Consider the following 17051-nt stretch of genomic DNA (forward strand, 5'->3'; position numbering starts at 1 on the left):
CTTCTTTAAGACATAGTTTTGACTCAGGACATTATTTAAGCCCTCTGAGTCACTTAGGTTTACATGTTTATATATGTTTTTTGTGCTTAGAGCGGGGCCTCATTCTCCGAGCCGTTGCCGGGTGAGGTGAGGTTTGACTCCCACATACTGCTGGGTAAGTCGTGTTTACTTTACTTTTTGTTAAATTACATTTAGCAGTGTCTATGGTTTACTTTTTGTGCAACCTAAATACTATTCATTGGCTGTTCTAATAGGGACTAGCCTTGCTGAGCCTATTTTTGGTCCTTATGACATTTTGTAGGTTACATTGTTTTATGAACACAAAATAGTTTTTTCTTTTTCTGTTTCTTTTACAGGAGTGTATCCTCCATCAAGATATTTGCACAAGGGGATACGGTAGGATGGTCAATTTGACCACACCAGTAGTTTGACAGTCTTTGAGGATTCTAGGTCTGTCTTCTTCACTTTATAGGAAAACATTAGCGTGTTTCCATGCAGTAGCAACAGCTTATCTATATGGCCCTGAAGAATGCCGGTGTAGTTACACCAGTTGGCAGAAACATGTTGGCCGCTTTTACAACATAGCTAAGCAAACAGTGATTTTTTTCACACTGTTCTACACCTGTTTTTAACCTGACGTCCTGGTGAATATCAATAAAGAATTTTTTTTGCCTGGAACGCCATTTTAAACATCACTTATTCACCTTTTTGTTTGCACTGCACACGACCAGTACCATGTAGTGGCATGGACACTTTCATCGTTTGAACCGGAATTGTGGGTTGTATGGCCAATTCATCTGGGCCTTGACGCACTACCCTGGTTCTAGTTGTCCTATATGACGAGGCTCCGCCAAGTGGGTGGTCGGATAGGATATCGACTACCCAGCTAGTGTCATGTGACCACTTGGATTGGTCTTGTGCAATCCAACAGTGTGGCATTTAAATAGGGACTTTTCAGACTCAGCCTCTTGTCTCAGAGACCCTCCAATTTTTCGTGTTAGTACTTGTGGATGTGTGACACTTGTGGATGTGTGACACTTGTGGATGTCTGACGCTTGTGGATGTCTGACGTTTGTGCATGCCTGACGCTTGTGCATGCCTGATGCCTTTGGATGTCTGATGCTTGTGGATGCCTGATGTTTGTGGATGTCTATTGCTTGTGGATGTTTGATGCATGTGGATGCTTGATGCATGTGGATGCTTGATGCTTTTGGATGCCTGACGCTTGTGGATGTCTGATGCTTGTGGATGTCTGATGCTTGTGGATGTCTGTTGCTTGTGGATGCTTGATGCTTTTGGATGCCTGACGCTTGTGCATGCCTGACGCTTGTGGATGTCTACGACGCTTGTGGATGTCTGACGCTTGTGGATGTCTGACGCTTGTGGATGGCTGATGCTTGTGGATGTCTGATGCTTGTGGATGTCTGATGCTTGTGGATGTCTGATGCTTGTGGATGTCTGACGCTTGTGGATGTCTGACGCTTGCGGATGTCTGACGCTTGCGGATGTCTGACGCTTGCGGATGTCTGACGCTTGCGGATGTCTGACGCTTGCGGATGTCTGACGCTTGCGGATGTCTGACGCTTGTGGATGTCTGACGCTTGTGGATGTCTGACGCTTGGGGATGTCTGACGCTTAGTGATGTCTGACGCTTGTGGATGTCTGCTGCTTGCGGATGGGCGGATGGGCAGGACACTTGTTGAAAGAAATACAGTGAAAAGCGTGCAATAGAAACACGACAGTATAATATGAGCTCTCCCTCCACCAATCAGCATAGTTGACAATCCGTTGACTTTCCGATGAGGGGGGGGAGGAGAGGGGTTAGTCATGAGTATAAGAGAGAGAGATCCCTTTAAGCTGAAAGCAAATGGACAGTTTTAAGAGGGAGATAAAAGGTTCGAAAAGAGGGTGACCCATTAATGTCTGTGCCTGTGGATGCATTTTGTCAGGATGGTGAATATGTGATGAAAGAAGATGGCAAAGGCACAAAAAAACCGAGCCTAACAGGGGCACAAAAAACGCGGATGTCTGACGCTTGCGAATGTCTGACGCTTGCGGATGTCTGACGCTTGCGGATGTCTGACGCTTGCGGATGTCTGACGCTTGCGGATGTCTGACGCTTGCGGATGTCTGACGCTTGCGGATGTCTGATGTATGCGGATGTCTGATGCTTGCGGATGTCTGACGCTTGGTGATGTCTGACGCTTGGTGATGTCTGACGCTTGGTGATGTCTGACGCTTGTGGATGTCTGATGCTTGTGGATGTCTGATGCTTGTGGATGTCTGATGCTTGTGGATGTCTGATGCTTGTGGATGCCTGACGCTTGTGGATGCCTGACGCTTGTGGATGCCTGACGCTTGTGGATGCCTGACGCTTGTGGATGCCGGACGCTTGTGGATGTCTGTTGCTTGTGGATGTCTGTTGCTTGTGGATGTCTGTTGCTTGTGGATGTGTGACACTTGTGGATGTGTGACACTTGTGGATGTGTGACACTGGTGGATGTGTGACACTGGTGGATGTCTGACGCTTGTGGATGTCTGACGTTTGTGCATGCCTGACGCTTGTGCATGCCTGATGCCTTTGGATGTCTGATGCTTGTGGATGCCTGACGTTTGTGGATGTCTGATGCCTGATGTTTGTGGATGTCTGTTGCTTGTGGATGTTTGATGCATGTGGATGCTTGATGCTTTTGGATGCCTGACGCTTGTGGATGTCTGATGCTTGTGGATGTCTGATGCTTGTGGATGTCTGTTGCTTGTGGATGCGTGATGCTTTTGGATGCCTGACGCTTGTGCATGCCTGACGCTTGTGCATGCCTGACGCTTGTGGATGTCTGACGCTTGTGGATGTCTGACGCTTGTGGATGTCTGACGCTTGTGGATGTCTGACGCTTGTGGATGTCTGTTGCTTGTGGATGTCTGATGCTTGTGGATGTCTGATGTTTGTGGATGCCTGATGTTTGCGGATGTCTGACGCTTGCGGATGTCTGATGCTTGCGGATGTCTGACGCTTGCGGATGTCCGACGCTTGCGGATGTCTGACGCTTGCGGATGTCTGACGCTTGCGGATGTCTGACGCTTGCGGATGTCTGACGCTTGCGGATGTCTGACGCTTGCGGATGTCTGACGCTTGCGGATGTCTGACGCTTGGTGATGTCTGACGCTTGGTGATGTCTGACGCTTGGTGATGTCTGACGCTTGGTGATGTCTGAAGCTTGGTGATGTCTGACGCTTGGTGATGTCTGACGCTTGTGGATGTCTGATGCTTGTGGATGTCTGATGCTTGTGGATGTCTGATGCTTGTGGATGTCTGATGCTTGTGGATGCCTGACGCTTGTGGATGCCTGACGCTTGTGGATGCCTGACGCTTGTGGATGCCGGACGCTTGTGGATGTCTGTTGCTTGTGGATGTCTGTTGCTTGTGGATGTCTGTTGCTTGTGGATGTCTTTTGCTTGTGGATGTGTGACACTTGTGGATGTGTGACACTTGTGGATGTGTGACACTGGTGGATGTGTGACACTGGTGGATGTCTGACGCTTGTGGATGTCTGACGTTTGTGCATGCCTGACGCTTGTGCATGCCTGATGCCTTTGGATGTCTGATGCTTGTGGATGCCTGACGTTTGTGGATGTCTGATGCCTGATGTTTGTGGATGTCTGTTGCTTGTGGATGTTTGATGCATGTGGATGCTTGATGCTTTTGGATGCCTGACGCTTGTGGATGTCTGATGCTTGTGGATGTCTGATGCTTGTGGATGTCTGTTGCTTGTGGATGCGTGATGCTTTTGGATGCCTGACGCTTGTGCATGCCTGACGCTTGTGGATGTCTGACGCTTGTGGATGTCTGACGCTTGTGGATGTCTGACGCTTGTGGATGTCTGACGCTTGTGGATGTCTGACGCTTGTGGATGTCTGATGCTTGTGGATGTCTGATGCTTGTGGATGTCTGATGTTTGCGGATGCCTGATGTTTGCGGATGCCTGACGCTTGCGGATGTCTGACGCTTGCGGATGTCTGACGCTTGCGGATGTCCGACGCTTGCGGATGTCTGACGCTTGCGGATGTCTGACGCTTGTGGATGTCTGACGCTTGGTGATGTCTGACGCTTGGTGATGTCTGACGCTTGGTGATGTCTGACGCTTGGTGATGTCTGACGCTTGGTGATGTCTGACGCTTGTGGATGTCTGCTGCTTGCGGATGGGCAGGACACTTGTTGAAAGAAATACAGTGAAAAGCGTGCAATAGAAACACGCCAGTATAATATGAGCTCTCCCTCCACCAATCAGCATAGTTGACAATCCGTTGACTTTCCGATGAGGGGGGGAGGAGGGGGGTTAGTCATGAGTATAAGTGAGAGAGATCCCTTTAAGCTGAAAGCAAATGGACAGTTTTAAGAGGGAGATAAAAGGTTCGAAAAGAGGGTGACCCATTAACCACTTGGATGCTAAGGTGTTTTATGGCTTTGAATGTAATTTCCATTGAAGTCAATGGAAACTCCATGACGAGCTGGGCTCGTCATGAGCGTCGAAGGGGTTAATGTCTGTGCCTGTGGGTGCATTTTGTCAGGATGGTGAATATGTGATGAAAGAAGATGGCAAAGGCACAAAAAAAACGAGCCTAACAGGGGCAGAAAAAACACGGCCGCGAAATGAAATCCCTTTGAAGTCAAGCTGCTGAATGATAGGGAATCTGAAAGGCCTCTAGGAACCTGTAAAACAAGCTCTTGGCATTGCTATGGGGAGGGGGGAGGAGAAATGCGAGTCACGGCCGCCAGGCCGTGAAGTGTGAAGCAGTGGGCGGGAAAGAAGATCCCTTTGAAGCTGCTGGGCAAATGGTATGGGGAGCCTTTGAAGAGCAAGCCAGAAACACCAGGGGGGCGGAGAAGCAGATTGCCTAGGAGGCAGGCAGAAGGCTCGGGCTCGTGCATGTGCACATGCACTCGTGGAAAAACTCTTTTGGGTAGACCTTAGTTTAAGTCTTGGTTTCACTGCTATAGACTCGTCCTATTCCATTCCTGCGGAATGGGAATAGGCCGAGACCTAAAAACAGGAATAATGGATAAAGACAGAAGAGCTGGGGTTGGAAGAAAAGGCATGAGGTGGAGTTAACACCAGGCAGCCTTGGAATTCAGCAAACCTGGCATTCAGCAGCGCCGATGGTGGGTTCCTAAGAAAAGCTTCTGGCCTCTTCGCGCATTGAGTACTGCTTATGGGAAACAGCCTTTACAACAAGGTTTTTACCTCGTTGTGTCTTTACCACGCATTTTTTAGCATGCATATTCTTACCATGTGCATGCTTTTACAATGCATGCCTTTACCACAAATTCAAGGTACGTTGGGGGCGGTGGGGGTCTCCCCCACAAATACATTGTTTTTATATATAAAAACAATGCACGGTAATGGTATGCGTTGTAAAAGCATGTTCGTGGTAAAAACATGCATGGTAAAAAACGCGTGATAAAGGCATACGATGTCTTTACCTGCGGTTGTACCATCGTACAACCCTGCTGATCACCATCACGAGGTAAAGAGATCCTTTATCCCGCAGTGCTCGTGTTTATATTTGTCTTGGGTGACGTTTTTTGGACAAACACTCTTCATATTAGCATGACATGTAAAGCTTGTAAAGATGATTGGCCAGCGACATTAGATGACAGTGGGAGTTGAATCTGTGTAATTGTAGAGGTTGCATATTCATATTATAATACAAGGCTCAAGATGTACAGACTAGAGAGCACGGATGGGGTGGTAGGCGCCGCACGTGGAGTTCAGCTGTAAGGGGACTCATGATTGAGGAGGTGGGGTTAAAATGTAGACTCGAATGTAGGAAGTGAGGCTCCAGGCTGGTGTTCGATGAAGTGTTCCATTGGAGTGGGTCCACGCTACTCAAAAGACCTGCATTTTGATGGGGCACGAGTTGGTTGATGGATATAAAGGCCATTGAGGTTAGCAGGTTGTAGTGCTCATGAAGGGGCCCAACCTGGGAAGGATCATAGGGGGTTGGTGATGGGGTGCTGTCATCTGCCTTGAACAACAGCATGCAAATTCCACATTGAGCCCTGTGTTCGGCTGGCAGTGATCCGGCGTCTTTGCGATAGGTTGTGGGAAGCCTTGGTTGCTTCTGGGCACGAAGGTGATAATGTTGTCCAACGGTGAGAAGTAATTCTGTGAAGGACTGTGTAGGATACTTTTGTATTACCCATTAAGTGTATTTTATTCAAGGTTCAGCAGGGTGTAAACTGAGGTGGATACACAGTAACTGGAACCTGCCAGCACTGGCGGAGGCGCTGGTGCAGTTTTTCAAGCCCGCCCATGTGTCTAATCCCTGCAGGGGAAGAATGTGTTAGTGTGCTGAGTTTGGAGCAAATGAAGCAGAGATGAACAGGGTAACAGGGTTCAAGATGTAAGGAACGTGTTCAGTCTTGGCTGAGTTAAGCCTGAGCAAATAGAGGGACATCCCAAATCTTAAGGCAGACCAGCAAAAATTCTTGTTTAGGAGGGGATAAGAAGAGAGTCTGTCCATCGTAAAATTAGATGTTACAGGCAAGCTGAAGGGTGAACACATTTTTCTGATAGAAGTGATGTAGAGGGAAAATTGCAGAGAACCCAATGACGAAACGTGGAATCTTCGAACCGGTAGGGGGGCCTGTGTGAAATGTGTGCATCACCAGAATATCTAGATGGTGCAGTAGGAGATTGGAACAAAATTTGTTCAGTAATTTGCTGATGTCAAATGCTGTTTAGAGTTAAAAAGGATAGAGGCGGGGAGAGGCGAGGAATCTGGACTCTTATTTGATGGAGTGGCATTGGCAGATTGTAGGTAGTTGAGTTAGTTGTGTGAGATTAGGAACAAGGTCACAGCTGAACTTGAGGAGTTCAGACAACTTGGAGAAAAAAGGGGCTATGAAAGCCTGGACAAAAGTTTGTTAGGACTTCCTCCACTCCCAGCAGTGACTGTGTAGCTGGGATTTGGGGGAGTAGATAAAAGATGGAGCGATGTAGGACTAGGGAGAGGCAGCACTGGTACACGATGTGAGGGGATAGTGGGAGTCAAAAGCAGAAGCAGTGTGTCGTTAAAGGTTCCATCGCAGAAGGATTCAAGGAGAGAAGTAGGTTTGTGATGGACAAACCTGATGTGAGAGAGCATAGGGTGGTGAATTTAATTTTGGATATGCATGCTTGAAAGACTGGAATGATGATAACATTGATGTTGATTAAGGTGTGATTTGACAGAGAAAAATCAATAGTGATAATGGGACTGCATTATTGAGGGAGAGGTTAGGATAAAGTCCAAAGGTTTTCGTGGGCAGGGTTCAGGATAGCCGGTGTGTTAAAAAGGAAGTGGTTGGCGAATGGTTGGGCTAATAGAATGTCGTTTAGTGGATTGTCTTAGTGAGGACAATGGGTGGATTGGTGTGGGGCAATGAATTAACCATCATGTTGAGGACTTCAAAGGAGATTTCAGTAGTATGTGTCTATATGTGCAGCAGCAAGTAAGATTGTTTCTTTAGTGTCAAATGATAGATGGAAGTGAGGGTCCAAACTTATAAATGATAAAATGTAGCTTTCCTGTAAACACGCTCGCTCCGGGGCTCCCTTTCCTGTAGCAGATCATCTGATCAGCCCACAGAGAGCACATTTGGCCTACATTTTATTTTAAGACTGGTGCATTCCAGGAAATGTGAATAGTCCACCAAGAATTCCGAATCATTTGGCCTGCATTTTATTTTTAGAAGGAAGTCTTTGAATAGGTGAGACCAGATCACCATAAAAGTGTGCTGCAAGTGGCCACGTTTTATTTTGTACTTAATTCCAAAAATGGAAAGAAGTAGTGCCTCTTACTTTTACCTCAGGTTGCACTAACACTTGTTATTTACAACACAATTAACATGCAAAGGTGTGATTGGAGATAAGCAATATATAAACATTATTATTGTTATTATTGCAACATATATTTGGATGTTGCTGCCATGCTGAGAATCCCAATGTGAAGGATGAAGACACTAAATACAGTAGCTCCATATCTGAAATTATAAATACCTTCACCTCTCTGAAGAAGAAAGAATAAAGAACCAAAATATTCTGCTGCCTGATACTCAAGGGAGTTCAATGAATTAATTGGAGTCAGAATCCATCAACAACTAATTTAAAACAACTTTGGCTTGCCGTAAAATACTAGGAAAAAAAGATATATTTATACATAAATCTACTTTCAGCGAATTCCAAATCAACTAATCCCAAAAAATTGCCATCAGAAATTGCTAAAAATCGAGAAAATTTGCTACAAATCCGAACTGTTATTGTGGGAGTCCTTAAAATGAAATGTGGTTTATTTTCTATCTTTATGACGCACAATAAAAAAAATTGGCACATTTATAAACCTGCCCTCCAAAAATCCTCTCCCAAAGCTCTAACAAATGATCTCTCTTGAAAGAGATATCTGATGCCAAACGTTCTCAGAATTCAAACCGTCCACCCAAAATCTCAGACTTGAACCCAAGCCAAAGATCCGAGGAGCTACTTAGCACCACACTGGAGTAATGTTATCAATCACGCCTTCACCTAGGGGGTGTTCTTAGATTGCCTCGAAGTTGAATAAGTCAATTTGCTATTTTAAAAAAATCATAAGTTTAAAAAAAAAAAAAAAACATTGCCTCAGACGCTCACGATAAATTCTGTTCAGTTTCCCTAGAGCCTGCCGACTTTCAAGCTGTGGGACGGGGTTTGAGTCTCGGTGGGAAACTCAACATACTCTGATTATGGGCAAATCACCTAATCTTCCCGTGCTAAACAATGAATGTGTCCATCTGTAATGCAACTGGTGCTCATGTAGGGTGCTCAGATACCTTTGGGTCGAGTTTGCGCTATATAAAACAGCAACAAAAAAAGTCCTTTCTTGCCAAAGCTCTTAAAACTAATACCAACAATCAACTGAAACAGGGTATGAATAAATACTGACTCGTCGATAGATGCCAATCTGGGTTCAGAGATGGGTACAGCACCAAAACAGCTATTTGCAAATTATTGACAATGCTTTGTGTATCCTTAATAATGGTGGTTCATGCTTGTTCATACAACTCCATCTATATTTTTACGCTGCCGACCAAAATTTCCTCATACAAACTTTAAGAGACCATGAGGGCCTTGAAGACACGGGACTGGATTTACTTGAAATGTGCTTCAAAAGTGTTCACAACAGATCAAGGTATGCAGGTCTTCTTCCAAACCCTCCTTTATACTCCAAAGAGTCCACTAAGGTGTCCTTCCAGTCCCTGGACTTGTCAGTCTATCTCTTGAACTACTGAGAGACATAATTCCTGCATCTTGAGGGGTTTGCAGCCTTACCACAGCAATGCTCAATAGCCATTGCACCTCAAGCTAGTGTAGGTGTTCCGTGGTCCAGTGGCGGCTGCTCCCAGGGAATAGTGGTGAGGCGGGGTAAAAAAATAAAAAATCACTTGCCTGCCAGCCACTGCTTCTCCTACCCTCCTCTCCTTCTATGAACTGGAAGCATACAGGCGCCCAGACTCCCCTAGCCAATCACGACGTTGCAGTTACCGGCATGACAGCAGCATTGTGATTGGTCTGAGCACCGTGGTTCAGTGCTCAGAGAGGGATTGGGGGCGTGTGCATCTTCTCCACCCAGGCTGTGCAATACAGCCGGGAGGAGAAAATGCTAAGTGGTCATGACTGTTTGGCCGGCCCAAGATGGCAGGCCAAACCATCATGCACACTTAAGAGCACTCACCACTCCTCCCCCTGCTGGCTGTGATGACAGCCAAGCCTCACCCACCCCAAAACTGGCTTCAGCAGGGAAGAATAAAATGATAATAACATTGTGGTATTATAATTTTATTTTTCCTTTTTTGCACTGCTGAAAAGCAGTGGGGCGACACTCGTCTGCCTTGGCGGAGGAGCCGCCCCTGGTGTGGTCTACCTCTGCCACACTAAGCTGAAAGCTCCATATCAGCTAAATAGATTATGAATTTTGGGCCTCTTGGATCTGGCAATTTTTCCCTACCCTCTTATTTGGAAGAATCGCCTCTTTGTTGCAGTTGACAGTCTCTGCCACTGACCTCAGTTGCTGAACATGGATATTTTCAATGTTTTTCCTGGAACACACCCACCATTCTTGTCCAAGACACTATCAGATTCTATATCAATTCGGAAATCGTCATGTGTTACTACTTTCCCAACCCCCTCTAAAAGCATAAAGGTAATTCCACAGATTCTATTAAGATAATTCTCACTCTAAAGTTATCTCTAACATATCTTGAAGGGAAAATGTGTAAATACGTTTCCACTAGAAATCTCCATTCAACAGAGCTGGAATTAGTCAAGGTCATGCATGCCAAGATTTTGAAAAAGATAATAGTAAATAGTTGTTACCACAAGAGGAAGTAGACCACAAACACGCTCCCTGTTTAAATCCCTTGCTTTATGGACCGAGAGGAAAGTATTGGGTGTTTGGCACATATGCGAAAGGAACCTCTGTAAATGGAATGTGGTTGTATCTTCCCTTTCACTCTAGGCTTTTTTCCCAATTTTTTCCATTAAATCAAAATATACACTGCCTGCAGCCAGTTTTTCTAGAGAAAGTAGAAGTAAGGGCTACCAGTGTGACAGTTTTAAAGAGATTATTTTCCAAAACTGATCCTTAATTAGGATATACATATGCCAAATTTGCTTCCATAGGACGGTACTTGGAGTTAATCACTGACCGGGGATCACAAGCAGATATTTATTGACTAAGGTTGAGGCCTTAAGAAGAACACACTCCCCGGGACTGTATGACAGATAGGGTACACCATCCCTGTTTGTGCTCCAAAACCCCTTCAAATATGTGGGCCTTGCGCAAACCGGGACTATGTGTCCTATTACTCATAAACAGGGCTGCTGAAATTATGCGTCAGCGGAGGGCCTAATTGTGCAGCAGGTTTGAGAAAATTATGTGGCAAGAAAAGGCAAACTTTGTGACGTAATGTGGCTCATTTCATGATAGTACTATGCTTTGTCATTTCCACACTTGTTAGCGCTGTCTGGGTATTGGCTGCACCTCATTAGTTACAGTTTAACACTCAAGTATAGCAAGAAGCAACACAAAGGGGACCAGTCAAACTTTGCAGAGGGCCTTCGACTGCGCAGCAACATGTGACGCTGTAGTTTTTGTAATTTTTGAACCATTTGAGCTACAAGTACATTTATTTTGCAAAATATGCAGCAGGTGGTGGATTATGTGGCAAATGCGGCAAATCTACAACTATGTGAAAAAAATGCAGCAGCTAGACAATCTCATAATTCCAGTGGCTCTGCTTATAATGCACTTCCACTGGGGCAGACACAAAGTCATAGCTGCCCTATGGGTAGCACATTAGTGAAATATGAAGTGGCTGCTTGAAGCAGATAGTCTACCTTTCACATTAAAAAATGGCGCCCAGCCTTCACTTCAAATGGGGGAGGGGACAGAAAACCCCTTGCCCATGGGTGCAGTGAGGGACCGCTAGTCCTTCCGTACTGTGGTCTAGCCCATTGGACTTAAAATAATTATTTACTAGATTTGGTGCTGGGACTCCTTGTATGCATACGCTTAAGTTGTGGACTCCTGCACTTATGTACAAAGCATAAGTGCAGGGGCTTAAGGTTTTTCTTCAGAACTCGCTCCCAAGTGCCTGAGTTGCTGAATGCTGATGCTGCCCAGTCTTGATTCTTCCCCTTGCCTCTTTCTTTCTGAAACTTCCACTTTCTGTGTCTTTTTCATCCCAGCATTTTCTCTTTGTTAATATTTTCCTATCTTTTTCTTCTTCCTTCTTTCTCTCTTTTTAGCCTTTTTCACTCTTGCTCATGGTACAGGGCCACTGGAATTATGTGATTGTGTGGCCACGGCGACTTTCGCATAATTATAGATTTGCCACATTTGCCATATGATCCATAATCTACCACATAATTTGCAGATTTTAACAAAACAATTAATTTTAACTCGAACGGTTTAAAAGTAACTTAAAATGCAGTGGTACGTGGGTCTTTTACAAAGCCGGACTGGTCAACTTTCTGTTGCTTATTGCTATATTTGGGTGTTAAACTAGCACTAATGAGGTGCAACCAATGCACACAGTGGTACCAAGTTTTAAAATGATGAAATAATGAAGTGATACTATTAAAAAATGTGTTGCATAATTTGCCTTTTTCTTGCCACATAATTTACTCAACCCTACTGCATAATTTTGCCCTCTCTTGCCACATAATTCCAGTGGCCCTGTTCATGGATCAGTACCCTACAATGAGTACTGGTGCCCACCACCTTAAACTACCTGCAAAATGAAGCACTGTGTGTGAGGTGTGTAAGAGCTCTCACAGTCCGATAACGAGGTACTTTCTTTGAAGTACATTGCTTTAAAGCGCACCCCATTTGTAGTGAACAGCCCACTTACTGTTCCTTTCCTCTTTAATGGCAGATTCTTTCGCTCTGATGTTTAAACCCACAAATAAACCACACTGGCGTGAAATAAAGCGCACCCACTAAGTTTTGCATCCAATTCACAGAGCCTCGATGAAATTGATTGCAATTCTGGTCTCCACAACCCCCTCAGGAACTAAAACGGTCCAGATCGTTCTTTGTATTTACACTGTTGTCTGGTTTTGTTTCCTTTTCTCCCCCGCAGAGTAAAAACCAGCCGCACCGCAGAGGGGAGTACAATGTTTACAGCACTTTCCAGAGCCACGAGCCGGAATTTGATTACCTGAAGAGCCTTGAGATAGAGGAGAAAATCAATAAAATCCGATGGCTCCCCCAGCAGAACGCGGCCTATTTCCTCCTGTCGACTAATGGTAAGAAGAGGCAACATTGTGTGTGAAATAAGTGCTTGGAGGAGGTGTTTGCCTGTTGAGTAGATTGCAGTTTATTAGTTACTTGCTATGCTCATTGCGTTGTCTCTTGGTGCTTCATTAGTAGCTGTCATGGCTGCATAAGTCAATGGAACTAATGTTATCAAGCTTGGGAGGGTGAAGGGCTAACTCATCCCCACTTGTTAGTCGTAGATGTTTGGCTCAGGTCGCCTTCCTTGTTTTCCAGATGCTGCCATTTTGCTTCCACCAGATCTTTACCTTTTGTGGAGAGCAGCAAACAGAGTCTTTCTTTCTTTAAAACTCTCTATGCTCGCCTTTACATTAGCAGCTTGGCATATAGCAATGAAAATGTTCTGGTCTTCATATGGGTTTTTCCCAATATATTTATTTACCGTGTTAACACCTATGGGACTGTCGGCCATCTTGGCTAGACTCTCTGACATGGGCATATTATTGCTTGTGGATTATGAGCCTGATATCTTAAGTGTACTCTTGCATTTCTCTGTAAGTTTGACTTGCCAAGGTTGCTGAGGGACACCTGTGACTGCATGATTTTTTGCTTCAAGCCAAGTAATGGCAAAATTCCGCCAAAAAAATGGAGTCAAAAGCCTCTGTAAAATCCTGTGCTTTAAGACCAATAATGCAGTTGACCTGAAAACAGATGGCAAACAGGCCAATATGCACTGTCTGGATGGCTGCCTCGACCCCTATCACTTTCAGAGATGCACCTGACAGGGCTGACTTTACCCAAGGCCCATTGGCCTTTCAGAGGTGACTCCGACATGTGACCTGCTCTGCACCGGTTCTACCAGCCTTTCTCTAGTGTGGCTGACATGGAGTTAGCTGTGCATGCCTTTCTGGCCTTTCAGGCCTTTCAGAAGTTAGTCTGACATGTGACTTACTCCACCCAAGCTTTTCTAGACTTTCAGAGGTGAGTCTGGCATTTGAGAAACAGTATCACAATCTTCCTAGAATTTGTGGCGTTCTCAACTTTTCCCTAATGCCTCACTGATTACTTCCAGTGGCATAGCTAGCCCTGTGGGCGGGGCACCTGTTGTGGTCTCTGCGTTTGCTGCCCCGTGGCGACCGCAGTGAAGAGCGAGGTGGGGGTGTGCTGGTGAGCATTTACTCCGTTTGCTGCCTCGCGAATGCATTGAGGAGCGGGGGGGACTTTCTCTTGCTGCTCTGAGATGGCAGGTGATAGCGGGGGGAGACCGCCACACCAAAAACTTGTGCCACCCCCTCCCCCCCAGCTACATCACTGATTACTTCCCATTCTCAGTTGGTTTATTCCAAACTCTGGATCATCTCAAACTCTTAATCATCAGCAAGGGCCTGCAGTAATGTTACAAGCATTTGAATTGCTATTTTCTTCCATTTTATGGTTTCATTATGCCTTTTATTTTCTGAATGATCTTTCCAGTATTGTATTGCCGTTGCATTTATATAGTGTTTCATACCCCCTTAGCAGCTGATCAAGCGCTTTGTAAGATAAATAGCACACCATTACGTTGGATGGCTTGGATGGAAGAGTGTGTGCTTGTCATTCTGCTCACTGCTGTGCTGTTTTTAAGTCGAAGTCTACTAGAAGCAGATCAGTTTGCTGAAGACATCATGGGGACACTGAGAAAGCTGACCCAAGAATGTATTCCACCCGTTGCTTACCATTGTCTTTGTGGTTTGTAACTCACATTTTCTGGCTTTCTCTTTGCTGGCTTGATTTGTTTTAGGCTGACCAGCTTGAGTTTGTCCCTCCTGTTGCCCAAACCTTGTTTACTGTATTCTTCCACCAACTTGCCTTCTCTAAACAGGCCTTTAAATCTTGTTCTTATCTTGACACATTTGCTGTGCATTTAAAGGCAGAAGTCAGATTACAGGCTGTCTTGGTTTTATTTTTCTTCATCTGACTTTAAAGTGAGAGGATTTATGTGACAATACCCATGTAACCATGTAAGAGGAGAGGGTGTAGGATGTTTTGTTTTCTAGCACACACAAACACACACACACATTAACAAAATGAACTGTGCTGATGTTTTAGAATACATCAGATTTAGTACAAATGAAGAACATTTTTTTGTAATGCTGAGGTGTGGTGGAAACAAATATTTGAATACAATCGAAATACATTAATACACTAAGTGATGGCATTTTCACACATTATCAATTGTGTGCAGTAAAACTATTTCAGTGCAAATGTAATGGTCATTTCAATTGAAAATGTGTTGTCTGTATTGGCAGTGCACTACCACACCGTGCATACTCCACTCTACAGTGTTAATTCTATGCCATGCCACTCAATTCTACGGCACTCCAATCCACTCTGACATGTCACTCAACTTTACACCCCTCCACTGTAAGGCGCTCTGCGGCACGCCATGCCCCTTGACTCCATGCTGCTACAATCTATACCCCTCACTCTATGACACAACACTCCACTACATTCTTCATCCCTCAGCTCCACACCACTTAGCCCTCTACACTCTACCTCACTTTAATCTACCTGACTCTGCTCCAATCTATCCCACTGCACTCCACACAAAAGTACCCTAATCTATCCCACCCTGCTACAATATGCTACAATCTCCCCACTCCAATCTACCCCACTCCACTCCAGTCTAATTCACTCCAATCTACCTCACCCCAATTTACCCACCCCACTCAACCCCAACTTACCGATCCCACATCACCCCACCCCAATCTACACTTAACAACTTCAATACACCCCAATTCAATCTACCCCACTCTAACCTAATCTACTACACTACACTGCACTCTACCCCAATCAACTCCACTATGATCCAACCTACCCCAATCCACTCCAATCTACCCCACTCCACTATGATCCAATCTACCCCACTCAATTCTACCCCCATTCAACTGCACTCCAACCTATCCCAATATATCTCACTACACACTACCCTGATCTACTCCACTCTACCCCACTCCACACCAATTTACCTCAGTTTAATCTACCTTACTCTCCCACTCCAATCTACTCAATCTACTCAATTCCAATCTACCCCACTGTACCCCAATCTACCCCACTACATCTCACTCTGCTCCTCCCCTATCTATCTCAGTCCACTCTAATCTTGACTCCACTCCCATCTATCCAACTCCACTCCACCCCACTCCACTCCAATCTACCCAACTCCAGTCCAGGCTGCCCCTCTCTACTTCAATCTACTACAATCTAAGCCACTCTTCCCCAATCTATCACACTCCAGTCTAGCCAAATATATTTCACTTCACTCTATCCCAATCTACCCTGATCTACACTACCCCTATCTACCCCACTCTAATATACCCCACTCCAATTTACCCCACTCCTCCCCAATCTACCCCACTCCAATCTACTCCACTCCAATCTACCACGCTAATCTACCCAACTCCCCCACTCCAATCTACCCCACTCTATCCCAATCGACTCCACTTTATTTTACCACCTACTCCACTCTATGCCAATCTACCCCACTCCACTCAAACAACCCCATTCCACTCCACCCCAATCTACCCCACTTCAATCTTTCCCACCCCACTCCATGCTATTAGCCTTTAGCCATGCTGAACAACAGCCACACTGGTGTACAACATGGCTAAAACATATTGACAAAGCCAATAGCTCTCGCATGGCCGAGACCTATTGACTTTGCCAATGCTTGCCTGTTTATTGGGATAATTATTTACCACAGTCAAGATGTGAGTTGTCAGTCAGTTTGGTTAGAGTAAATGTGTCTGCCCAATGTATTGTTTAGTAGTGGTTTGTACTAGATAATGGGGAAAATAGGACCCATCTTATCCTTTCAGGGATCTTTCTAATGCATTATGGGATACATTTGAGAAGGAAATGAGCAGAGCAGCTGGACACAGGTGCCGTTATCTCCCTTCACATTCCTGTACCCGGCCCTCGCGTGTCACAGCAACAGTGGGGCTCGGAGGGGTAGGCGACATGCAGCATTGAGATACAGCTGCCTCTGGGCCCCATCCCCCACCTGAGATTGACAGCCCTTCCATTAAAACCCCCAACCCCGCCCGCGCGCGGCATTGGGACGAGCAGCACGCGAGCAAATCCGTCAACTGTAGCGTGGAGCGCGAGCCCACATTTAATTCAGATACAGGGTCTGAGGATATATGGCGCTGTCTCCCATAAGAAACGCGGCCAGGGGGGCGTTCTGGACTGCACATAATTACTTTTGGGGACAGGGCATA

General features: G+C 45.4%; 1 protein-coding gene across 1 annotated transcript in view; it reads left to right on the forward strand.

Annotated features, from left to right (window-relative positions):
* The window catches only part of PPP2R2B (protein phosphatase 2 regulatory subunit Bbeta), a 304244-nt gene that overhangs the window by 186887 nt on the left and 100306 nt on the right, over nt 1-17051 (forward strand). Inside the window, exon 3 of the mRNA XM_078653298.1 lies at nt 12659-12824. Within this exon, the coding sequence (XP_078509424.1) occupies nt 12659-12824 (166 nt within the window). The remainder of the gene's footprint in view (nt 1-12658; nt 12825-17051) is intronic.

Source organism: Lissotriton helveticus, chromosome 7 (genome assembly GCF_964261635.1).
Source record: "Lissotriton helveticus chromosome 7, aLisHel1.1, whole genome shotgun sequence".
Taxonomy (NCBI): domain Eukaryota; kingdom Metazoa; phylum Chordata; class Amphibia; order Caudata; family Salamandridae; genus Lissotriton; species Lissotriton helveticus.